The sequence below is a fragment of the Penicillium manginii genome (assembly GCF_028828005.1).
Source record: "Penicillium manginii strain IBT 31320 chromosome Unknown utg000006l:1.0-4164085.0:1.0-4166146.0, whole genome shotgun sequence".
In the NCBI taxonomy this organism is placed as follows: Eukaryota; Fungi; Ascomycota; class Eurotiomycetes; order Eurotiales; family Aspergillaceae; genus Penicillium; species Penicillium manginii.
Window position 1 is genome coordinate 4141280 of NW_026643107.1, and position 24623 is coordinate 4165902.

General features: G+C 48.2%; 7 protein-coding genes across 7 annotated transcripts; 4 read left to right on the forward strand and 3 right to left on the reverse strand.

The window, feature by feature from the left end:
- Positions 1-283: 283 nt before the first annotated feature.
- Positions 284-1735, reverse strand: N7533_009918 (uncharacterized protein; the record flags this gene model as incomplete). The annotated part of the gene is made up of 2 exons (XM_057106568.1): positions 284-1355; positions 1422-1735. 2 exons carry the CDS (start codon positions 1733-1735, stop codon positions 284-286), a joined length of 1386 nt encoding a protein of 461 aa, XP_056958017.1.
- Positions 1736-2903: 1168 nt separating this feature from the next.
- N7533_009919 (uncharacterized protein) lies at positions 2904-3219 on the reverse strand (the record flags this gene model as incomplete). The annotated part of the gene is made up of 2 exons (XM_057106569.1): positions 2904-3131; positions 3217-3219. The coding sequence occupies 2 exons, from the start codon at positions 3217-3219 to the stop codon at positions 2904-2906; spliced, it is 231 nt and encodes a 76-aa protein (XP_056958018.1).
- Positions 3220-4756: 1537 nt separating this feature from the next.
- On the forward strand, positions 4757-5278 carry N7533_009920 (uncharacterized protein; the record flags this gene model as incomplete). The annotated part of the gene is made up of 1 exon (XM_057106570.1): positions 4757-5278. One exon carries the CDS (start codon positions 4757-4759, stop codon positions 5276-5278), a length of 522 nt encoding a protein of 173 aa, XP_056958019.1.
- A 749-nt stretch (positions 5279-6027) lies between these two features.
- Positions 6028-7308, reverse strand: N7533_009921 (uncharacterized protein; the record flags this gene model as incomplete). The annotated part of the gene is made up of 1 exon (XM_057106571.1): positions 6028-7308. One exon carries the CDS (start codon positions 7306-7308, stop codon positions 6028-6030), a length of 1281 nt encoding a protein of 426 aa, XP_056958020.1.
- A 12143-nt stretch (positions 7309-19451) lies between these two features.
- Positions 19452-20372, forward strand: N7533_009922 (uncharacterized protein; the record flags this gene model as incomplete). The annotated part of the gene is made up of 2 exons (XM_057106572.1): positions 19452-19907; positions 20010-20372. The coding sequence occupies 2 exons, from the start codon at positions 19452-19454 to the stop codon at positions 20370-20372; spliced, it is 819 nt and encodes a 272-aa protein (XP_056958021.1).
- Positions 20373-20379: 7 nt separating this feature from the next.
- On the forward strand, positions 20380-22494 carry N7533_009923 (uncharacterized protein; the record flags this gene model as incomplete). Its single annotated transcript, XM_057106573.1, has 1 exon — positions 20380-22494. The coding sequence occupies one exon, from the start codon at positions 20380-20382 to the stop codon at positions 22492-22494; it is 2115 nt and encodes a 704-aa protein (XP_056958022.1).
- A 22-nt stretch (positions 22495-22516) lies between these two features.
- N7533_009924 (uncharacterized protein) lies at positions 22517-23836 on the forward strand (the record flags this gene model as incomplete). The annotated part of the gene is made up of 1 exon (XM_057106574.1): positions 22517-23836. The coding sequence occupies one exon, from the start codon at positions 22517-22519 to the stop codon at positions 23834-23836; it is 1320 nt and encodes a 439-aa protein (XP_056958023.1).
- Between the last annotated feature and the right edge of the window lie 787 nt (positions 23837-24623).

A 24623-nucleotide genomic window follows, 5' to 3' on the forward strand; every position in this document is an offset into this window, starting at 1 on the left:
GCCCGCTTTTTTTTTTCGAACCATTTCCCGAGTATTCGCTCTAGCTTGATAGCCGGACCCATTTTGGGGGGGTTTTGCGACGGAGGCCAGGTTATGTGAGTTTTCTAAATCGTAGCTTCAGACAACCCGCAACAGGCCCCGCCGAGAAGGCATCCTGCTGTTCCACATTTCCTGTGAATTCATCAACAAGGCAGGTCGAATAATCCGTATAAATGGTGGCAAGAAGCTCTTTGATAACTGGTTGCGAGTTGCATCGTCAGCACGTTATTCCATGAAACGGTCATTACGGAAGAGTGACCGAATGGAACCTACCACGCATAGAGTAATGAATGCCAATGCACACCCGCGCGCCGCTTCCGAATGTCCAAATCCACCTCCGCATCTCCATGACAATGTTCTCGTCTGCTTCAAGCCACCTCCTTGGTCGCCATTCTTCTGGAGAGGGAAAAGGGACGGGATTGAAGTGGAGGGCCCAGGCGGAGGAGCTGACGATGGTGCCACCGGGGACATCAAACTTTCCCGCGAGCCGGCAGCCTGAGTCTGGCACAACACGAGGGAAAGGGCCGGGACAGGGTGCACGGGTTCGCATGGTCTCCGTGACAACGGCGTCAAGCACTGGCAAATCTGCAAGGCGATGGGCTAGGCTTCGATCGCTAGGTTTGGCCAGAGTGAGGAGCTCTTGCCGGAGTGCACGCTGACAGTTCTGATCTATTGATAGCTCGTACATGATATATGACAGTAATGTCCCCAGGCCGAGGTGGCTTGCCGAAAGATGGTCGTCGCACTCCACCGCGATCAAGGAAGCCATTTCGTTACGCGACATTTCGGGGTTGGCGGCTTTGAAAGAATCATAAAAATGGTCAAAAAGGCTCGGGGTAGAAAGTGAGTTGGTGGAGTGCCACTTGTAGGAATGAGTGATTACTCGTGTGAGCCACCCTTGCCACCGAGAAGTGATTTCGGGATCGGGCAGCTTGTTGCCAAACCAGTTTTCAAAATAGGTCATGCGCCAGTCGAGGCTGGTCCTCATGGTAATTATCTTGGAGCCAGCTGAAGCTAAAGTTGTGAGGTCATTCTCGAATGCCGGGTTTCGTAAAGTATCGGTCGCATTCTCGCTACCAAAGAGCCAGCCGGAAGCAACGTCAAGGGTGCAACATTTAGCCTGCTGATAGACATCGACAGAGGTACCCGTATTTGCCCAGCTGGTAATTGCTTCTTTAAGGCGCTGCGATACGCGAGAAAGGACATCATCGAGAGTTGGAGAGATGAGAATGTACGAATTGGTATAAGGGCGGGTAAGCATGCGTTTACGCTCCCTGTGCTCTGCACCACCTGTCATGGTGACCATGAACTTGGTCCTGTAATAAGTTAGCCCATCGACTTTTCATCAAATTTGGAAGCTAAAGATGGTTTCGGGAACTTACTGATCGAACAATTCATTGTAGAAGGTCGCATCTTTGTCGAACTTGCTGCTATAGATTGTGCGAACCCCGTCATCTATGCAATTCACACTCACATCACGAGGACCAATTCGAATGACTGGACCGAGGCGACGATGGAGATGAATTCGGGTACGATGCTCCATGTTCCGCCATCGGAGCGACAGCAACCATAGGCGTGTGTATGGAGCGGAGAAATGCGCATTGGGGATGTCTTTTAAGCTGGAACTGTGGTTGCGATAGATCGATGAAATGACCCATGATAGGAGAAGAGCGAACCCGACGACCGCGGCAAACATGTCGTGAAGAATATCTATTGATTGTTGTGAGAACGACAGATCCGACGCACGGAGTCTCTGAGCAGCTACCTAGGTGGCCACAGCACTCTTATGCGTTGTCTCATAACCACAGCCAGGGGTCCGGCACTAAAGTCAAACAGGCTCGTACCCATTGTGGCAATGAAATATTCGAATATACATTGACGCTATATCATTGGATCAATCTTTTTATGCATCAATCCTTTTATGCATCCTCAAGTGTTTGGTCTCCACGTCGGAGGCCCGCCGGACTCCCCTCCGGACCTCAAATGCTAAGTGAGCCTTGCGAAGTGGGGAAGCTGGAGTGTACACACACCACAAGCCAATAAGGTGCCAATTAGGTGTAGCTGCACATTCCTCAACCTGGCTTCCTATGATTTGGAATGTTTTCCTCGGCCACTCTCAGGGGTGGCCCTGTTTCAGTCATGCAATGAATGACTCGTTGTAGATCGAAGACAGGAAGTCCACCCGGTCCATCTCCAAAGGCAATTACGATGTATATCCAAAAATTTGAACTGCTGTCACAATTGTCCGGAAGAGGATTCAAACGAAGGAGGGTCATTTTCACGCGCCTAGCTCCCGGTAACCTATGTTCCCTCACAAGCAAGGATAAGGATTACGAACGACATCCATTGAACGCAAACAAACTGATCAAGTCGAGCTCTAAGTGGTTTTCAAAAAGATATTGATGTTACTCCAGAGTCTATCAACCCTTTTTTGTGTCCTCTTTCACCTAGAAGAAGTCTGTGGCGTCGATATGGTCAACTACTACTGGAGAAATCCGCTTCAAATGTTTGCTCGTCGGCTATTCATTCTTCTCCATTCGCGATAGTATCGATAGTAGCAGTGCTATGTTGAAACGGGACATTCAAAATCTTAGAAGCATCTTCCGGAAGCCCTGGAACCTGAGTGACCTCAGTCCCCTGCATCTTAGTTTAAACGTACTACTCTCTAGTGAAAGGCTTTTCAGGTTCAAATGTTGTGTGCACACATGTTTGATTCCAATATTTAAATGTTGTCCTTTCTAACAAGAAGGAACAGGGGCTAGTCCACGTATATAGCGAATTAATGACAAATTGGTCTGTCAGGCCTGACCTTGAGGCCAAATTCACTCAGCGGCCCCGAGTAGGATAGCGCGGGTCTCAAATGCTCAGTGTTGCTCCTCCACATTCGCAATGTTGGATCTTGCGGAGTTAAATTGCAGCTTGAGGCCATTGAGCTTCAAAGGCTCGTCTTCAATCTCCTTGGACTCGATATCGGCGGCGATGTCGGCATTCGCATCACGAGGGGCAGGCTCTGGCTTGTACAGATTTTGGACTTCCTGCATCGTCTTCCATGGCTGAGATCTCTCCTCAGTTGCGTTGTTGACTGATCGAGGCTGGACCTCAGTTAGCAATATGTACATATCTCATGTATCACTGAACATTTAATCTCGAATTTCCAAAGTTCTCCAGGTGTCGTACCATATTTAAAGAGTGCGGGCTTGTAAACCGCGAGTAAGTTCTATAGGAGGCTTTTTTGTGAGAATGGAATCGATAGTATCTGAGGATGATGGATGATAGTCTGAGGGGGGCCTAAGGGTTTATACATGTTTGGATCGAGGTAGCCGGATTGAATTCCAACCTTGGAAGGTTCAAACAAACCAAGGTTGAATCAATTGATGTCCAATGCGTGCACCGTAGATAGCATCCACATGTGCATCATGATGCCAACCCAGGCCATACCAATTCGCACGTCGTGCGTAAAACCGAGCACGCGAGTATGTATGCACAAAGGTGTGTGCATGTGAAGTGACGTGGACGTTGACTCCGAACATTGAATGCGGGCGCAGTGATAGGCCCGACTGGTAGACAGTCCCAACGCGTGGAAATTCCCTTCGCACTGCATCCCTGGAGTAAGAAACTCGCATGAGCCATGTTGCATTGGGTAGCATATTATCTTCCCGATCAAGTAAATATTGCGCAATCCTTTGCCCCGATTCATTCCTGTTAGACGTCTGGACAGTTCGGAGGATGGGATCCTAGCCTAGCACGTATTACACGCGCTGCCTGAAGTGTAAATAATATGCATGTTTGATCTTCGGAGTCTACAACGAGGCCTTCCGGTTCTTCTCAGTCAACAAATGCATGTGTACCTTGGGAAAATGTCAAGCTATGATTGGACGGATGATGCCCCGGTCTAACGCCATGGATTCGGGTCAGAGTGCATTAGTGTGTAACCAAGCCTCCCAAGGCCTTCTGTGCGTCGACCATTATCCAATCGTCGCACTTCATTCCTAAGTAAATCGGATTTGGTGCCGCTACGGATATTCCCGAACGTAACCTTCCCCGCTTCGTTAGGTTCCAAGATTCCAAATTTGGGGAGATAAGCACCTAGCCAATCACAGAATAGCTTATGGGGCATTGAAAGCTTAATTGTATGGCGATCAACAACGCGGAGTTAGAGACTGGCATTGTGGATAAACCCCCTTGTGCAGGATGAGGACTCTCTCTCTCCTTATTTTTCGTACTGCGGACGACATCTGGAGTGATCGTCCTCCAAGTCAAGGGCAAAGATGGACCGAGTGGGGACTAGTGGGGTATCGTGGATCAAACGCTCATCTTACTTGATGCCTTGTGTGAAGTACTCAGATGAATCATTCTGGCCCCTGAGTATATCCAATGGATCAGATTCTTGATTGGGAAGCGAGCGCGAGAAACTGCAATGATGCGCAATGATGCGCAATAATCTGCAGTAATATACGACAATGCGGTGTAGCAAATGAGAAATCTACCCAAAACACCCATTCGACTTGAACTTCCTTTGGCTCGGCGTTGCGTTTTCTCCGTTCTCTGTTCAACTTCCAACACGCGTAAGCCCGGCCTCAGATTCAAAAATCAGTGACCGGATTTTGCCACAAATTATAAACAATCTAATCTGCTCATACAGTACCTCTTGAATCGTGCTTGCCATTCTAAGGAATATTGGAAAGGTGCCGGAGTCTCCTGAGCTCAATGCGCAGTAATGGCTGTCGTTGACTGTGATGACTCGTTCAAAGCAAAGATCCAGTATCTTGCGAGAGACGAGCAGCACCGGTTGGTGAAGCCATATTATTTGCACTTCAACTACGAGTCTGATCTTCCTCCAACAAACACATCCCCCGATGATCGATTTGTCCACATCCGTAATGCTCGGAATCTGCAGATTCCGTCGAAAGAGATGTTCCTTCAGAAGGGGTTTACTCAGCTGCACCTTGATTGTTCTTTAACACCTGAGGATTATTGCGACGATAAGAAAGTAGAGGAAGTTCTATACCCGAAATACATATCAGCTGCCCGGCATTTGTTCCCAAATGCTGCGCGAATTGAAGTCCTAGAGCACGCAGTGAGCAAAAGACCAGATCGTTTGAAGATTAAACACTTCGGAATGCTGACCTGCGGGAACCAGGTTCGCAAACGTCACCCTCTTTGGCTATCTGAGAGCTTAGAACGACACGAGCTTAACACAAATCAACCGAGCGATTATGTGCACATTGGTACGCGCTGATGATCTTTCATATAACATTTGCACATTTGGACTGCATCCACGTGTATACTGATCCTATCATTGGATTCATATGCTCAGATATGACGGCCTCCTCGGCTGCGAAATGCAGCATTAAGCATTTTAACATTTCACCAAAGAGTTATTCAAGATTCGTGGTCGTAAAGTATATCTGCCTTGACTCCCAGAAATAATGCACCGCAAAGCTTACCCTCCATCTCATCAGCCTCTGGAAGCCAATAAGAGGACCAGTATACGACTTTCCTCTGACAATTTGCGACCGCAGTACCGTGGACTATGAATCCCAGGCCACTGCAATGGACATTGTTACTAGTAACTACCTTAACGAAAATACTCGCATATACTTTGACGGTAGTCACAAATGGTACTATTGGCATGGCTTGCAGGCCGACGAGGTAATCGCCTTCGTACAGGCAGATTCCCAAGAGGAGAACCGAGCAGGTATGATAAATTTTACCCTATCGCCTAGAGAATTCATTTCCCCGAATTTTGACTCTAAAACTTATTGAATCAGGGGTTCCCCATACGGCATTTTACGACGCTCGCAATACTAATGAGACACAATTGCGGGAGAGTATTGAAGCTAGAGTGTTTGTTTACTTTGACTGAATGTAGTTCTTAAACGCCTTGACCACACATGTGCATGTGCATTGTAACGGTGTATAATGAATATACCATTCAAACTTTTACATATGTACTACTGATCACAACCCTGAAACCAACATTTTAACCTATCGCCTAGACTTTCCAAACCGTTCTTTACTATGGAACCAGTATCCGTACCTCATCAGTAAGCCCAAAGGAGGAATAAAAGCGGCTGCGATCAAAGCTAGAACGGTGTTACCCCAGCCCTGTCCAATACTATCATATAAAGCCGGGCCAATCAATGGCAGAAAGGCGCCAGTAATCGCTCGGAAGATGACACCACCAGCTATAGCGGATGCACCATGAATTTCATAAACATCCACCACATATGTCTCAGCCGGTATGGCAGAAAGCGTCATGCTGAATCCTGCAGCGCACGTCCCGATGAGCGGCACGATGTATTGAACATGGAAATGTAATGTCCATCCGTAGACCAGGAAGCCGATGGGAAGAATTATTGCGGCAAAAATTAGATGAACCAGTCGGGATTCCTGTTTGAATGCGTCGCCCTTCGTTTCTCGCTGGTGGATCATGTAGCGGTCGGAAGTGACACTGTAGAAGATCAAAGCGACGGTGTTGCCGATCGCGAGACTCAAAAAAGTCAAGCCAACAGAGCCGCTAGAGAACACATTGGGGTACGTCGTTTCCATGTTTTCCGTGAGCGTGGAAAGAATCAATGAGACCAATGCGTATGTTATGGCCATGTAGCTTGTGGTCAGAATGAGGATGGGGGACTGTGCCAGTATCTGCATTGGTTTTATGGCGCTTTCGAGCATGGTAGATTCATCGACAAGGGCTTGGTGTTTCGAATGATACTTCTTCTCATCCGCACGCTCCTCTTGCAACTTCTCCGCCTTTCGCCTCAGAATCACCACTGTGTATGTTTCCCGGAGCACAGTCAGCAATAGAAAGCTGAAGAATCCAAGTATGATAGCTGCCAGCCAAATCGACCATCGCCAACCCAGGCTCTGTGCGATATACGATCCGGCGATAGGTGAGATAAAATCAGCTATCATTTGAGTCCCCATAACCAATGCCATTGCCTGGCCGGTTCGTTCCATTTCGAACAGATCCCCGACGATGGCGGGTCCGAGAGTGAGAATCGACAGGAAGCAACCCGTTAGGAATCGGAACGCAATCAACATGGGAATGTTTACGCTCAGGGCGCTGGCGATCAAGCAAAGGAGCGCGAGGAAATTTCCAATATGGAAGACAGGAAGCCGACCGAATCTTTCGGAGAGCGGTGCAATGAAAAACGGACCAATTCCTTCTCCAAGCTCCCAAATCGTGACGAGCAAGGTCTGGTCGACCTTGCTATGCGAATTAAACTCTTGTAAGATCTGCGGCGTCGTGGGCACAACCGTCATTGTCGAAAAGACACTAATTCGGTCAGTTGATGACGGAGGGTATACAGACCTGCGAGACAAAAAAAGAAAAGATGCCTACCTGACGAAACCCATCCATGAGACAACAAACACAATCAGCCATTTATGCGTTAACGACCAGTTCAAAGGGTTTTCTGGGTCGTTTTCCTCGAAATCCACGAGGACAACATCTGAATCGCCTTCTCCGATAGCATATTCCAATGGCATTTCAGCGGTCCTCTCATTCTCGCTTTCTGCCGCAGTCACATGTTCTTTGTCCGGCAGTTTTTGCTGCTCAAGTGAAGATAAAATAGGGACTGGGTGGGTAGTAACTCCGTCGATGAAAGACATTAGTGTGAAGTGGTTGGAATGCACTAACAGTCTCTTCTCAACTGCTGAGATAGCAGGTGCAAGGAGGAAAATGGGAAACAAAGCAAACAAAGAGACAATTTAAGAGCCAACATGGTGCATCAGGTGAGGGATCTAACACGCAATATCCGAGGCGTAGATTGAAAAAGCTTAGACAGAAGTCCCCTGGAATTTTACATAATATTACTTTCCAACCTTGGAAGGTTACATGTCCTTTTGCATTTGAAACGGCACAATTCACCGAACAATCGATGGCGCATTCTCACACATCTTCAACCTATCACGATCTATTTCTTTTTCTTATCAACGAGCCACATGATTGGCCCGATGTACCCCATCTTTCCGTTCACGCTCCATCTGTCCAAAGGGCACGCTCCAGTCTGAGACTATAGAGCGATCAATAACCGTGCGGGCCGTGCCATGGGAAAGAAAAGGTTCCTCCTGGTTAGACCTGTGCATGGGCGGTGGGATTCCCATAGCTCCCATGGGAATCCCACCATTTTGATGGGAATTTCCTACTTACGTGAGTCCCATGGGATCTTGGCTATGGGACCATGTGCAAGAAGCTATTCCCATAGGATCCTATGGGATTAATATTCGCTAAATGAGGTTAGTGTGTGGAGTTGCATAAATATCTAGTAATTTAAGCGGTTTAGTTTAGTATTGATTCATTGAATTAAAAAGGGTACGAATTACTATCAACTTGTCTATATTTACCTACATTTTTAATAAAGTATAGAAGAAGGTTACATTATAAATTAATAGTATTAATTATTTAACAATCTTTATAAAAATTCCAATTCTTGTATGTCTGTTTTGATGATCGAACTATTGATATCTCTTGAACTAGAAGTTTAATATTTAGGGATAGGGTCTAAATTAGAGATAAATTAGTAGTTAAAAGGGGATAAATTGATATAGTTTTATTAATATAAAGATTATTTTCTTTAGATTCTGACTTAGAGTTATCTATATCTAGATTATCTAAAAAGAAAGTATTCTTTTAATTACTAATTAAACTTTTAAGTTTAAAAGTATTACTTATCTATATATCTAAAGAACTAATCTTAGTTAATTCTCTATTAAATTCCTACTTTTTCTCCTCTAATTTAAATTTTAATATATATATATATATATTATTAGACTTCTAACCTAAGAGACCTGGAGTAGCAGGCCTGACTACTTAGTAGTAAGGGTTTCTTAAGTATAGGTAGAATTCACCCTACCCACCTAACTACTTATTGTAGCGGGGATTTTCGCTCTCAACATCGGAGTCCCCTAGTCATGTGATTGAGGCCTTACCAACAAGGCCTTCCTTTTTGTTTTGCGAGGATAAGTAGTGCGAGGAGTGTCACTAGGACACTATCATCCTTGAAGATCTCGACCATCAGCGGTGATCTTCGAGCGAGCGGCGATCCTCAGCAGTCACTATCCTCTGTTCTGTTGTTTCAGGCGCGGTAATCTTCTTAGTTTTTCCTTTACATACACACACACAGAGAGAGATTTTTCTATTCAATTCAGATTCGATTCTACAAAATGTCCTACTAAGGCTATACAGTAACTGTATCGGTATACCATCTATAAAAGGCTCGACTCTTTGTTCTCTTATTCTTCTACAGTGTTACGTATAGCCTACTATACTCTTGCACTCTGTGAGTGTTGTGGTTTTGTTCTTTTGTGATCGACCCATCTGCTAGACAGACAGCCAACAAGCATTCCTATCTTTTATTATATATTTTAGGATCTAACTGTATAGAGTTTTTATTGTATAATTACTCTAAAAATTTTATAAGTTCTAAGTTGATATCTCTACTACTACTAGTTTAAATCTTAGAAGTTACTATCCCTTATAGTAGTTATAGGAGCTAACTCTAATTAGTCTAAAACTCTCTAATATTTTTAATAGAGTATAACTAGAAAACTCTACTCTAGGATTTTTAACCTACTTAATAAACTTAGTAAAAAGATACTTATTAATATATAGTCCCTAAATATATACTTATTACTTTTTAAATTACTTTCTAGTATTTTTAGACTACTCTACCTTTTAACTCTTAATCATAGAAACTAATATTTCTACTCTTACTTAAGAACTTTTTACTTCTCTTTATATACTACTAGTCTTTATCTATTATAAGTATTAATTTACTATATAATTAAACTAAATTATTACTTATTTAACTTTATTAATATATAAGATTCTAACTAGAATTACTTCTAAGATCTAAAAAACCCTCTCTATACTATAGCTTTAATTATTTACTTTCTTTTTATTTAATCTAATCTCTAATTAACTCTCTAACTTTAAGTCTCTTCTACTATATTATAATAGTATCTAATATTACTATATACTATTATATTATTATATCTATTATATAAAGAAGACTATTAAAAAATATTAGTATACTATTTATAATTAGTATATCTTTACTAAGTTCTTTTTCTAACTAGTTAATAATTTAACCCTCCCTCCCTTATTAGAGTAAAAAATTTAAATATATATTTACTCTATTTATTACTAGTATCTTTACTAATAGAGATCTAACTTATACTACTTTACTATATTTAACCCTATATAATTAGAATTAGTAGAACTAGAGTTAGTATTTTCTACTATTAACTGTTACACGCTTTGCTAACTGGTCACAGTGAGTGGTTAGATCTGGGTGGACAACTTACCAGTTGTCGTCTGTGTCGTTGGTTGTCGTGATATCTATCACTCGTACTCCTCAAGTATCAACTCGCAATCGTACCGTTGCTGTGCTAAGCCTTACACGGACTCGGATCTTATAGAGTAACTTCAAGGAGGCGCCAGGTAGTGCGCCAAGTAGGTCAGTCCGAAGAGCTCCCCTACTTGTAGTATGTTTGTCACAGGACTGAAACTGAATGAAGAGTAATCCCAAAAGGTATACTGTAGTAACTTAGATTGATTAATCGCGAAGAGCTAAATACATGTGTGTAAGGAGTGTCCTTATATATCTAATCCTTCGTGGCGTGGTATATCGGAGGGTACACCTGGTGGTATACCAGATTGTGCCCTTCCATCTACCTCTTGGTATACCCGCTGGTATACCCTGTGATTACGTGCTTATCGCATGGCGTCCTTGTCCCCGCGTCGGGTGTTATCGTACGAACCTCCACGACTTTTCTGGGTTACTAGGAACTCGTGGTGATTCGTGCGATGGTCTGGTTCCTGTGGCGCCTTCCGTCGCGCGCCCTAGCTTGTCGTGCGGACCGAGCTACCGTAGGGTGGAACGACCCGTAGGGACCAGCCCGACGCAAGATGCTGCCCTTCGCACGATGCCTGGGTTAACCATGTCTTCCCCATCCGTTGACCCAGTTATCCTGTATCGTGTGGCTCTGGTGGGAAGGCCATGGTTTCTTATGATGTTCCGCACGTGACCTGTGGGCGGTTGTGGTGGTTGCAAAATGATTGGCTCTCGATGGCCCATTTGTGAGTTGCAGCCCCCGCGTCGCGGGGTCCGTAACATCATCCTCCCCTCTCCTTGGTTCTCGTCCTCGAGAATCCTTTATAAACGTCCACCCCCCTCAGGTAAGTGTTGGTCCGTTCTGTTTTTCAATTTCTCCGTCATGGTTCAATATGCCTAAACCCGCTGTTCAAAAGCCGAAACGTAACAAGTACGCTGACAACAATCGTCTTGCCCTTAGAATCGAACAGTCTGGTCGCCCCGCGTCATCCCCTTGTGATTATTGTCTCGTCCGTGGCAAGTGTTGCATTATGAGTCCTTATGCGAATAGCAAGAAGTGTTCCACCTGCGCTCGTCGGGGCCAGGTGTGTGAACGAAGCTTTCATACCGACAAGGAGTGGGATGACTTGCAACGGGAGGAGCAGAAAGTTTCGGCGGACCTTACTGAGGCCCAAAAACAATTTCTTCAGTATTCCCAAAAAATGAATGAGGCAATGGCGAAAATTCTTCGCTTGCAGAAACATCAACAATTTCTCAAAGATCGTGGTGGTCGGATGTTGGATCACGACTCGGTGGTGTCGGATCGTCTCAATGAGGACGATCCCCCATCTCTTGCTGAGCTTTCGGAGTTCGACCGTCTGGCCGAGCAGCAAGAGATTCGTCAACTGGCTGCTACGTCAGACTCGAGTCTGACGAGGATGGTGGCGTCGATGGACCAGATGCCAGATGCTTTCTGGGCCGTCCCGGACGCTTCTTCCCTTGATGGCGTCTTTGGCCAGCCTCCTGGTGGAACTGTTGAACCAGCTGGCGGCAGTCCGTCAGGTTCTTGATAGGTTCCCATGTGTTTTCCGAGGTATCGTAGCCTTTCCATTTCACTAGGTAGTGGGGTTCTCCGTTGACACGCTTCATGTTTAGGACGCTCTCGACTTCATATTCGTTTTCTGTTTCTTCCTCTATTTCCACATTTGCAGCGAGTTTAGCGTTTTTCGGTGCGGGTTCGAGTAACGATATATGAAAATTCGCATGAATGCGTCGCATGCTGTCAGGTAGTCTCAAGCGATAATTGACCGGTCCTGTTTTTTCTTCGATTTCGAATGGTCCTAACTTTAGATGGTCAAGTTTCGAGCTTGGTCGTTTGGTTTTGATGTTCCGACGTAGGAGGTACACTTTTTCCCTCTTTTTAGGTCTGGTCCCTCCTGGTGGCCTTGGTCGTAGTAATGCTTCATTCGTAGGTTGAAGAACTCGATGTCTCTTGCCAATTGGAGGTGTAGTTGCTTGAGTCCTGAGGCCAGAAGTCTCGATGATTCTGCCTCTGCTTGTTTCCCAATGGTTTCTCCGATGATTGAGGGATTATACCCATAGTTTGCGAAGAACGGGGTCTCTTTCGTGGTTGCGTGCATGGCGTTATTGTACGCAAATTGTGCCAATGGTAACAGTCCTGCCCAATCATCTTGTTGGTAATTCACGTAGTGCCTTAGATACTGTTCCAAAGTTTGGTTCGTTCGTTCTGTTTGACCGTTCGTTTGAGGATGATAGGCAGTGGAGAGTCTATGCTCAATGCCTACGATATCCGCGAATGATTTCCACATTTTGCTCGTGAAGAGCTTGTCCCTATCTGATGTCATCTTCTCGGGTGTTCCGTGGTTGGCGAATATGTATCTGAACAACAGGGATGCCATGGCTTTGGCATCGATCGTTTCCGTTGTTGGTATCATGTACGAATATTTCGTCAATCGGTCCACAACTACCATGATCATGTCATGTCCTTCTGACTTTGGTAGTTTGGTGATGAAATCCAGTGTGATCCATTCCCATGGTCGTGTTGGTACTTCCGAGTTCTGTAACTCGCCATAGGGTGTGTGTCGCGATGGCTTGTTTCGCTGACAAGTGTCGCATTGCCTGATGTAATTTCTGACCTTTCTGTGCATGCTTGGGATGTAGTAGTTCCTTGATAGGAATTCTACCGTTTTTTCCACTCCCATGTGCCCATGCGTGAGGTCGTCGTGGTGTCGCTGTATCGCTTCCTGTTGAAGCTTCTGTGGAACGTAGATCAATCCATGGATGTAGATCAATCCGTCTTCATTGGTGATTCTTTCGGTGGATCCCGTTTTGTGGATCGGGTCACCGATCAGGCTTTCTCTTAGTCTGTTGATCCATCCATCGTTCCTGATTTCGCTGGTGGCGGCTAAGCTCTGGTGGTTATATACTAGATGGCCGTCATTGTCTGACTTGAGTATTGCTGGTACGGCTTCCTTAACCCCTATCGCGTAGTCGGGTCTTCTGCTAAGCGCGTCTGCTTGGCTGTTGGCTGTGCCTGGACAATGTTCGATCCTGTAATCGTATCTTGCCAGGGTTTCTGCCCATCTCGCTTGTCGTCTCGTCAGTTCCTTCGTGCTTGTGAAGAATGTGAGATTCTTATGATCCGATTTGACAAGTATCTGATGTTCTGCTCCTTCCAGGTACGCTCTCCAGACCTTGAGTGCTGACACTATGGCTAGCAATTCCTTGTCGTGGATGTCGTAGTTGAGTTCGGCGGCTATCATTTCCCTGAGACCAGAATGCCACTGGTCTTGGTTTCCCGTCGTCTCCCGGTTGAGTGAGTCGCGCTCCGAGTGCATAGTCCGATGCATCGGTTTCCACTGTGTATGGTTTGCTTGGGTCGGCTGGTGCGAGTATCGTTCGTTCAACGAACACTTTCTTGAGGTCGCTAAACGCTTTTTCTGCTTGGTTGTCCCAAACCCACTTTTGGTCTTTCCTGAGCAGTTTGTTGAGGTTGACCGCAATCTTACCAAACCCGTCGATCGATCGTCGGTAGTAGTTGCATAACCCCATGAACTGTTGGACTTCCTTCACATTCTTGAGTGTTGGCCAGTCTAGGATGCTTCTGACCTTGTCTTCCTGCATGCCAAATCCGTTTTTGCTGATTACGTATCCTAGGAAATCTGTTTCCTGGACGTGAAATTCACACTTCTTGAGTTTGAGCGTGACTTCAGCTTCTCTGAGCTTCTGTAGCACCTTTTTGTTGTGCTGAACGTGTTCCTCCATGGTCTTGGAGAACACTAGGATGTCGTCGAGATATGCCATCACGAAGATATCTAGATATTCTTCCAATACACTGAAGATGAATCGTTGAAACGCTGCGGGTGCATTCGTGAGTCCAAACGGCATGACCGTATACTCAAAATGCCCGTATTTCGTTCTGAACGCTGTTTTCCACTCGTCGCCTTCTTTGATCCTAAGGCGATTGTATGCGTTGGTGATGTCGTATTTGGTGAAATAAACACTTCCTTGGATGCGGTCCTGCATCTCCTGGATAAGAGGTAATGGGTGTCGGTCCTTGATGGTAATGTCATTCAGATGTCGATAGTCCACACATAGTCGAAGCTCATTCCCCTTCTTTGGTACAAAGATGATTGGGTATCCAGCTGATGATGTCGAGTGCCGGATGTATCCCTTTTTGAGGTTTTCGTCGATGTATTCCCTCAGGGTTTTCATCTCAATTGGTGATAGCTGGTAGATCGGCCTGAAGGTCGGCTCCTTGCCTTCCTTGAGTCTAATCTCATGGTCGAACGGACCATGCTTTGGGAGCACACCATCCTTTGGTGGCTCAAACACATCCCGGTACTCTTGGTACTCCTCAGGTATCTGTGTTTCTTCCCCTGTTGCGCAGAGGGCTTGTCGTGATTCGTGGTGTATCATGATGTAGTCCTTGAGTTCGTCGTCCGACATGTCCGGTCGCTGTTCCGTCGTCGCGATAACGTCAACATCCATGATTCTCCCTGATGCCCCGCCTCTGGGCTGCTTGCTCCGCTTAGGGTCAACCTCGTGCGGGCCGCAATAGGTACCTGCCGTCCCGGGGCTAGGCCCTTCAATGCTCGGTGGTTCTTCTCCAGTCCATCTGGTTGTTGTTTGCGTGCAATCGCAGTGTTCGAAGTAGATCTCGTCTCTTCGCCAATCGATTCTTGGGCTATGCTGGCGTAGCCAAGGGACACCAAGTACCACCTCGTACCCTCCTAGATCGGTGATGTCAAAGCATATTGACTCCATGTGGTTCCCGATGACCATGTCGATCCATTCGGTATGGTGGGTGATTCCCTTGCTTAGCTTTTCTCCGTTGAGTCCAACAAGTGGAGTAACCTGATCTTTTCTGACGGTTGGTACTCTACCAGTCGAGACATATCTTGGATCCATGAAGTTTCCTGCGGCTCCTGAGTCAATCATGACTCGTGCACTGATCTCGTTTCCTCCGTGGAAGGTTATCAGTGCTTCCGCCTTCATGTGTTTTCCCCATGCTGTCGCTGCGAGTTGCTGTCTCCACTCTGGGCGTCGCATTCGTGGCGATGGCTTGGGTTCGATCCCTCCATGGTCCAGCTTGCCTTGCATATGCGTCTTGCAGTCGTAGTCATAACATCCAATCGTAGCTCTCAGGTCGTGATCGGGGTGTCGCGCATATCCGATGCAAGCGCAATCTTCCCGGTGACACGGGCATGTTCCTTCCGCGCTAGTGACGTACGGCGCTGTTTCGTCGTCGTCCGAATCGTCAAAGAGGAACTTACGAGGGTCTCCGGGGGCCATGCCACCTGCTTCGTAGAGCCGTCGTAGTTCTTGCTCCTCTTCATAACTCATCCAGTATCTCCTTGGTGGGGTCTCTGGGATTTCTGTGATTTCTTGAACCTCTTCCTCTGTAAGGGTTGTCCAGTGTCGTAGGAGTCCTTCAACTGTTCTTGGAAGTTCATCGTTCCTGGGGGACTCTTGAGGCGTTCCCAGAAACTCGTTCGTTGGTTCCTGGGTGTCAACGGGTTCCCAGGCGTGTTGGGTCCACCCTTGACTTTCTACTGTATTCAGGTCAATCCGCGGATACTGTTCCTGTCTGTCGTACTCTGCGAGCTGGGAGTCGACTGAAGCTGCGTCAGCTTCCTGTGTGGCCCTGAGCTCCTGCTCCTTGGGCTCGGCCTTCCGCCGTTGGCGTTCTTCACGAAGTTTGGTTAGGGCGTCGATGATCCTATCAACCCTTTCCTCGCGGCTTCCTTGGATCTGACTGACCCCTTCGAGCGTTTGACGGATCTCGTCGACCTCTTGCTCGGATAACTCTTCTTTGCTGGTGCGCAGTGGTGGCCGTCCTGCTGTCCACTCGCCTTGTGTCTGGGTTTCTTCTGAGACCTTCGTCTCAGGTTGCTTATCTCTCTTGGGTAGCGCAAAGTCGTTGCGCCCTTCCTGTTCCCGTGGTGTCGTACGCTCCTCTTTCTTGAGTCGCGCGCAGTTGCTGTGGTTTCTTGTCGTCTTTCTTGCCACGACAGTCTTTTGCCATGTGGCCTGGTTTGCCACAATTGAAACAGAGTCTGTTGTCCTTTCGACGCTTCTGTTCCTCCATTGGTAGCCTCGCCGCATCGAGCTCCATGGGTCGTGGACCGTACGGGTCACTGTCCCGATTAGGTCGTTGATGCTGTCGCTGAGGCTGGTTCCGTTGATGGTGCGAGCGCCCATAGCCTCGTCGCCATCCCTCCACCTCACGTTTCTGCATCTGTCGGTCGTAAAACCGGTTATCGACTCGGACCGCGAAGTCAATGAGTTCGTCCATTGTTTCGGGTCTGTCCCTTCGCGCTAGCTCATCCTTGATGTGCGACTTGAGTCCTTCATCGTAGTAAGGAATCAATGCGTAATCATCCCACCCGAGGATGGCTGCTTGCTGCATAAACTCCGCAGTGTAGACCGATGCCGACGTTGTTTGTCGAAGTCGCTTCAGCTTTCGTTCAGCTGTTTTCTTGGCGTCGATGTCGCCGAATGTCTTCTCCAGGTGTTCTCTGAATTTGGAATAGCTGGAAAAGATGGTTGTCGCGGTGGTTGACCATTCCGAACTATCTTTCTCATAGTATTCTCGGACATATGGTTCAAGCCAATCCCATGCCTGTCCTCGAAGGTAGGTTGACACGAAGATGACTTTGCTTGCTTCAGTGTTCAACCGAAGTTTGTTGACATCGAGGTACATGTTCATCTGAGTGAGGAACCCTCGCAACTTAGAGCGAGTTCCGTCAAAGTTCTCTGCCTTGGGCAGTTTTGGTGCCATAGGCGATGGTGCCTGGAATTGGGCATCCGTTTGCTGGATGGACTCGCGCAGCTCGTTGATGTCGCGATTGTGTCCTTGGCCGAAGTTGTTGAGCTGGTCGGTAAGGATCTTGATGTGTCTTTCCAAGGCATTCACCTTGGCTTCTTGCTGATCTTCCCAGTCGTCCTCGCGCCGAGTTTGTGTCTGCGGCGGGACGGGAACTGGTGTCTTTCTGTTGTTACTGCCGGTGGCGGACATGATGATTAAACTTCACAGTCTCGGTTGACAGGGCGATTAATGTGTTACACGCTTTGCTAACTGGTCACAGTGAGTGGTTAGATCTGGGTGGACAACTTACCAGTTGTCGTCTGTGTCGTTGGTTGTCGTGATATCTATCACTCGTACTCCTCAAGTATCAACTCGCAATCGTACCGTTGCTGTGCTAAGCCTTACACGGACTCGGATCTTATAGAGTAACTTCAAGGAGGCGCCAGGTAGTGCGCCAAGTAGGTCAGTCCGAAGAGCTCCCCTACTTGTAGTATGTTTGTCACAGGACTGAAACTGAATGAAGAGTAATCCCAAAAGGTATACTGTAGTAACTTAGATTGATTAATCGCGAAGAGCTAAATACATGTGTGTAAGGAGTGTCCTTATATATCTAATCCTTCGTGGCGTGGTATATCGGAGGGTACACCTGGTGGTATACCAGATTGTGCCCTTCCATCTACCTCTTGGTATACCCGCTGGTATACCCTGTGATTACGTGCTTATCGCATGGCGTCCTTGTCCCCGCGTCGGGTGTTATCGTACGAACCTCCACGACTTTTCTGGGTTACTAGGAACTCGTGGTGATTCGTGCGATGGTCTGGTTCCTGTGGCGCCTTCCGTCGCGCGCCCTAGCTTGTCGTGCGGACCGAGCTACCGTAGGGTGGAACGACCCGTAGGGACCAGCCCGACGCAAGATGCTGCCCTTCGCACGATGCCTGGGTTAACCATGTCTTCCCCATCCGTTGACCCAGTTATCCTGTATCGTGTGGCTCTGGTGGGAAGGCCATGGTTTCTTATGATGTTCCGCACGTGACCTGTGGGCGGTTGTGGTGGTTGCAAAATGATTGGCTCTCGATGGCCCATTTGTGAGTTGCAGCCCCCGCGTCGCGGGGTCCGTAACATTAACTAACTCTTTAACTAACTAAAAGAATAGTACTAAAAGATCTTTTACTCTTTAGATTATATAATTAAGACTATAGAGTTAAATAAAATATGAATATTATACTATAAAACCCTATAACAAAATACGCCAAAGCTCCGGCTATAACAACTCTATCCCATGGGGGGAAATTCAATGAGGCCCATTGAATTTTTTAGGGTTTTGTTAAGTATGGGGGAAAAAAGTGGGTCCAGGGCCCATTGAATTTAGATTTCAAACCCCCATTGAATTTAGCAAAATAATGTCGTAGAGTTTCCAGATTTCGATATATTTTAATTTAGTATTAGTTTTATTCCATAGCCAAATTTAAGCACAATCAGAGCATATCCAGTATCGATTTTGTCCCCCACAAAGTAGCAAGATTTTTTGATGGGGTAACCACCAGCCGCCGGTCGCGACCAGTCAAACCCACCAACATCAACAACCACCATATGTAGTTTAGTCATAGGATTTGTTTTTTTTTGTTTCAAATTTCAGGGGGGGTTTTCCCAGATCCCCCATCATCATCCCATTTTATTTTGGGTCCATTTGAACAACATTGAGTTGATCCCATTTCCCAGATATACAATACCAGCCGATATATAGATTTCCATATCCGACATGGACACCGAATACCAGGCCCACGAATTATTTTGTGTCAATGCCGAATTTCGCGTGTTGATTTGCCAGAAATGTCAATGTGCCGTACGCCGGGGACAGATCAAGGCCCATTTAAGTAGTACCGTACATCGGATACCCATTTCGTGGGTACAGTATATCGACAGAGTGATCCAGCAGTGGGATCATATTGATGATCACCCAGAGGTGGATAGTTGGCCCCGCCAGATTGATCAACCCATCCCCGAGTTACCCGTTTATCAGGATGGATTATTGTGCCAGCAATGTGAGGTATATACATGCCGCCAGATCCGTACGATGAAGGCACATTGGATAGAGGCCCATCAGTATCGTGTACAGCAAAGCCGTGGTCGTCCCACACCCAGACAGGAAAAAGCCATCCAGGCCGCCATTAACGCCAATAGCCGAGCCGTTGCGTGTCAGCGTATATTCAGCCAAGGCCCCGGTTCACATTATATTCATATTGTGCAGCCCAATCCCAATGAGCCCCCCCATAGACCCCGTGGAAGACCCCGACCGGATTCACCAGTTAGTGCAAATGGTTGAGGAGTATCAGCAGCAAGATCAACAGGCCCATGAAACCATCATCCAGGCCGGGGAGTTAGATGAAGCCACGCCATGGTTGAATCGGACGGGGTGGGTTCGGTATTTACAAGGGACCCCCCGGCAGCCATTATTCGAGAGTACCCAGCGCCCCGAGGAGGATGCCGAGGGACCAGAGCGTATCGCATTGGTCATTTGGGAGGCCATGGAGCGATTGGCATCGGTGAGCCAGGAGATCGCCAAGGCGTGCGGGCATTTAGTACGCATTGATGTGGTCCGTACGATGAAGGACGAGAGTCCACATAAGCCATTATTGGCATATTTAGATGCCACCGCCATTCAAAAGCATGTGGCACCGTGGCAGCAGATTATGATGTTTTTTGCACGAACCCAGGTATGATCACGTCCGTACCCGATATCAGACACCCAGGTTGATTCACCATCCCAGATTGAACATGATTGGGAATCACCCAAGTATTCATTTACCCCCCGACAGCAGCAGTTATGGGATGCCGTGTGGCGCCATGCCCAGGCCCAGGCCAGTTGTCCCGACCCCGAGGATGATGAGCCCGAGCCATTCGAGATTCGTCCCATCGAGCATGCATTATTAACGTTTTGCATCGATTTATTACGCCAGAAGATCCGCAACGATGAATATGGATGTGCCATGATTTGTGCCACCGCCGTGATTGGATGCGGGCAGTTTGGTTGGGCCACGCCCGAGAATTTCCCCCCCCCGGATATCCAGTTTGATCAAGATCGCGCGGTTTTTTATTTTGCACAAAGCATTGCGGTTAGACCCCCGGTCATCGGAGATCCGTCGTGGGTTCGCCGGGCAGCAGAACCCGCCATGGTTTGAAGGTGATATGATCGGCATCGATGAGGCATATGCCCACGATGATGAAGGATATGGCAGTGCCCCCCCATCCCCGGTGGCCATGCGTAGTTCCCCCCCCACCAGCGATGACATATTAGGAGCATTGACACAGGAGCAGCGCCAGCATCCCGACCGAACGTTCCCCGAATGGGTCACATATTTGGTGGATTTATTCATGGTTCGTGGGACCAATGGCCCCGTCCAGTGGTGGTTAGATTTACGTACGTACGGACGGACGATATTTATGAATACCCCCAGCGAGGGTCATATCGGGTGGAAGTCCGGAGATGAATTGTTGTACAAACAGATCCATTTTACCATGGGCCATTTCCGCGGATTTGTGCATGGGTTGGTTGGCCGGTTACGGCAGCAGTTGGTCCACGAGTTGATGTTTTGCACCGATCACCCGCCCCCAGCCATCCCGTGGGATCATTTGTACGATGATGCCACGCAGAGTGCCACCGGATGGAGTTTTTTACAGGATTTACGTACATCGTGGCCGGTCCAGGGTCCGACGTGGTTCATGGAGCGTATCCGCCACGAGCCCCGATTACAGCGTCAGTTTGTACAGTCCCACGGGGCCGGGTTCCGGATGCCCGCCATCGATCGGTTTTTTCGAGTGGTGAGCCAGTTCCGTGAGCGGTTAAGCGTGGCCGTCCATGTTTGTGCCGGTCAACCCAGCCGGGGTCCCGAGTTAATGAGCATCCGGCATCGTAACAGTGAGCGAGAGCGCCGCAATATATTCATTGAGGATGGCATGGTCACATTTGTCAGTCGATACCATAAGGGGTTCCATGTGGCCAATGATACCAAGGTGATTTTCCGATATTTACCCCGGGAGATTGGTGAGTTGGTCATATGGTATTTATGGTTAGTATTGCCATTTGTGGAGCAGATGCAGTCATATCAGCGGCATATACGGGGCGAAGCCGCCACCATCGGTCGACGGGCCGAGTATGTATGGTCCCCGGATCCCGATCGGCAGACCGAGTGGAGTAGCGTCCGGTTACGGGAGGTATTGAAGCGCGAGACCGCGATTGGATTGGATGGGCAGAAGTTGGGATTACAGGCATACCGTGACATCGCCATCGCCATCAGCCGGCGGTATTTACGCCCCAGCAGTCAGTTCCAGGCCAACACCGAGGAGGAGGCCCCCGACATTGACGACGAGACATCCATGGATGATGATGGGATCCGAGCATTCATTGCGGATATCCAGGCCGCGCATTCCGCCAGCATTGCCGGGACGCAATATGGCCGGATGATGATGGAGAATCCCAACACCACGGCCCGGCACCGCGAGTTATTCCGCCAGGTGAGCCAGGATTGGCATTATTTTTTAGGATTCGAGTCCACCCGTATCGAACATGACCGCCGGGCCCCCGGCACCAAGCGTAAGCCCAACCCATGGGAAGTCGAAACGGCCGAGGCCCGTACGCAGCGTCGATATGATTTACACCAGACCAACATAGACGAGGCATTCCAGCACATGATGGGGAGCAACACCGTAGCATTGCGGGGGCAACAGGGTCCCGTATTACAAGCCATCAAGCATGGGGTAAGCCCCATTGTGGCGGTCATGCCCACCGGGGGAGGTAAGAGTGTGTTGTTTATGTTGCCCGCGTGGGTGAGTGGCCGTGCCGGGTTAACCATCGTGGTTGTTCCATTGATTGCATTACGCGGTGACATGGAAGCACGATGCCAGCGATTGGGGATTTCATGTGCGGTATGGGACCCCCGACGGCCACCCGATGGGGTATCCATCGTATTGATCACGCCCGAGAGCACCGACAGCGATGCATTTGCCGATTTTGTGACCCGGCAGCGGATGTTACAGCGATTAGATCGGATTGTGGTGGACGAGTGCCATATGGTATTAAGTCAACAGGAGCGATTCCGGCCATTATTCCAGCAGTTGGGCAAGTTACGAACCGCAGCCACCCAGATCGTGATGTTGACCGCGACATTGCCCCCCCCGCAGCGAGGAATTATTATTCCATCGGATGCATTGGGTCCGGGATCAAGTGGTATTATATCGGGGCCACACCAGCCGGCCCAATATCGCATATCGTGTCCATACGATCCCCGTAGACGATGGATATGACCATCCGTTCCAGTGGGTGCAGATGCGGAGTGTGATCCAGTTCATCCAGGACCGTGTTCGCCGAGCGTACCCCGGCCGGGTGATCATATATGCCACCGTCCGGGCCCATGTCACCGCATTGGCCGAGTTATTAGGTTGTGCCGCATACCATAGCAAGCAGGTGGACAAGGAAGGGATTTTGGCATCATTCCGCCACCAGGCCGGGGCGGTGATCACGGCCACCAGTGCGTTAGGGATGGGGATTGATATCCCCGATATCCGCAGTGTGATCCACGTTGGTCAGCCCCGGACCATGTTAGATTACGCGCAGGAAAGTGGGCGGGCCGGGCGTGATGGACAGCCCAGCGAGGCGATTATCATCCAGGCCGAGGGTCAGACGATGGGGCGGGAATGCCGTCCGTTTTGGATGCACGATGCGCCCCCGGACGACCATGCCCATGTTGTTGAGTATATGGAGGCGGCGGTGACGGGTTGCCGGCGAGTGATATTGGATGGGTATTTGGATGGACCCATCGAGGAATACCAACGACAGCGATGTGGTGATCGGGTGGTCGAGTCCGCATGTGATGGATGTATGCCCAATTGGGAAGACCAGGAGTCCCGGATTGGATCCGCGTCCCCCGTTATCGCCGATGACCCGATGGTTGATGTTGGGGCGGTTGAGCCGGTGATGGCCGGCCCGACGGAGGATATTCCCAGCACCATGGCCCGGGCCGTACCAATCGCCATCCAGCATACATTTCGGCAACAGGATATCCAACGGGCCGAATTATGCCAGCAGGCGGATGGGAGGGCCGGTCAGCAATATGAGGATGAAGAGTTTTTGATCCGTGAGATTGAGAAGTGGGTTGATCGTTGTTGGACATGCAGCCAAGGAGGCCGTGACGATGGACATGAGATGTGGAAGTGTTGGTATGGTGAAGGGGGCAGCGGCAAGATTGCGCAGGCCAGTAAGGATTGGATGGTCAAGATTCGACGGCAGATTTCGTACGATGGGTTCACGGCGCATTTTTGGTGTGGGATGCCGCAGTATATATGTCCGCGGAGCGATCGGCGAACGGAGCATAGTCCGCAGACGGTCCAGGCATGTGATGGATATCGTACGGCATTGATTCCGACGATTGCGATGATGGTGCATGGGCCCCATGCCAATGCAGTAATCCGAGAACGGTGGTTCCAGCGATTGAGTGAGCATGGGGTGGATAATATCCGGGCGAACGATACAGAGTTGATTCGGTATTTGGGACAGATGGCGCGGAATTGTGGACGAAAGCGAGCGCAGATTACGGAAGAGTTTATTTGGTTACGGAGAGCATATCAAGGAGTTGAGCGTGGTGGGTAGGTGGAAATCGAGAGCGGCGTTCGTGTTTTCCGTATTCAAGTAATAAAGACGATGGCCAAATATATGTTGTCATGTTGCCGGGTTCCATGGTTGATTCAGTGTATTTCCAGGTGAGAGGGATGATTACGGTAGAAATATATGGGAATTATAGGGTCAGGAGGATAGATATATGATGGGTATTAGGAAGGTGATATACAGGACGATTGTATAGTAAGTGATAAGGTCATTAGTGATAGGGATCGTGTGTTATACGGAGATCGAGGTTTAGAAGTTGGGAATGTTCCGAGAGATGCCAGTGGTGAGGGTTTATGGATGGGTGGTGAGGGTTTGTAGATAGGTGGTGAGGGTTTATGGATGGGTGGTGAGGGTTTGTAGATAGGTGGTGAGGGTTTATGGATGGGTGGTGAGGGTTTGTAGATAGGTGGTGAGGGTTTGTAGATAGGTGTTTAGGGTTATATATGTTGGTGTTCCAAAGTTGTTTGTTATTAGATTAGTGGTTCCAACCCGTCCGAGAGTGCATAGGAAGAGATCAGAGTAACAAAAGTCAGTAAATCAGTTACAAGGTTTTGATATAGATAGCAAGGGACCCAGGGCCCATGAGATGAGGGTTTTCGGGGTAGAACCCGGTCAGAGGGTGGTTTTAGGGTTTTGGCATTGATATTAACCCCGGCCCGGGCCCGGGTGGTGAGTTTTAGGGTTGAAACCCGTTGTCCGAGTGGTAGGTTAGTGGAAACCCGAGAGTATTTTAGGGTTTAGGGTTTAGGGTTTAGGGTTTAGGGTTTTAGGG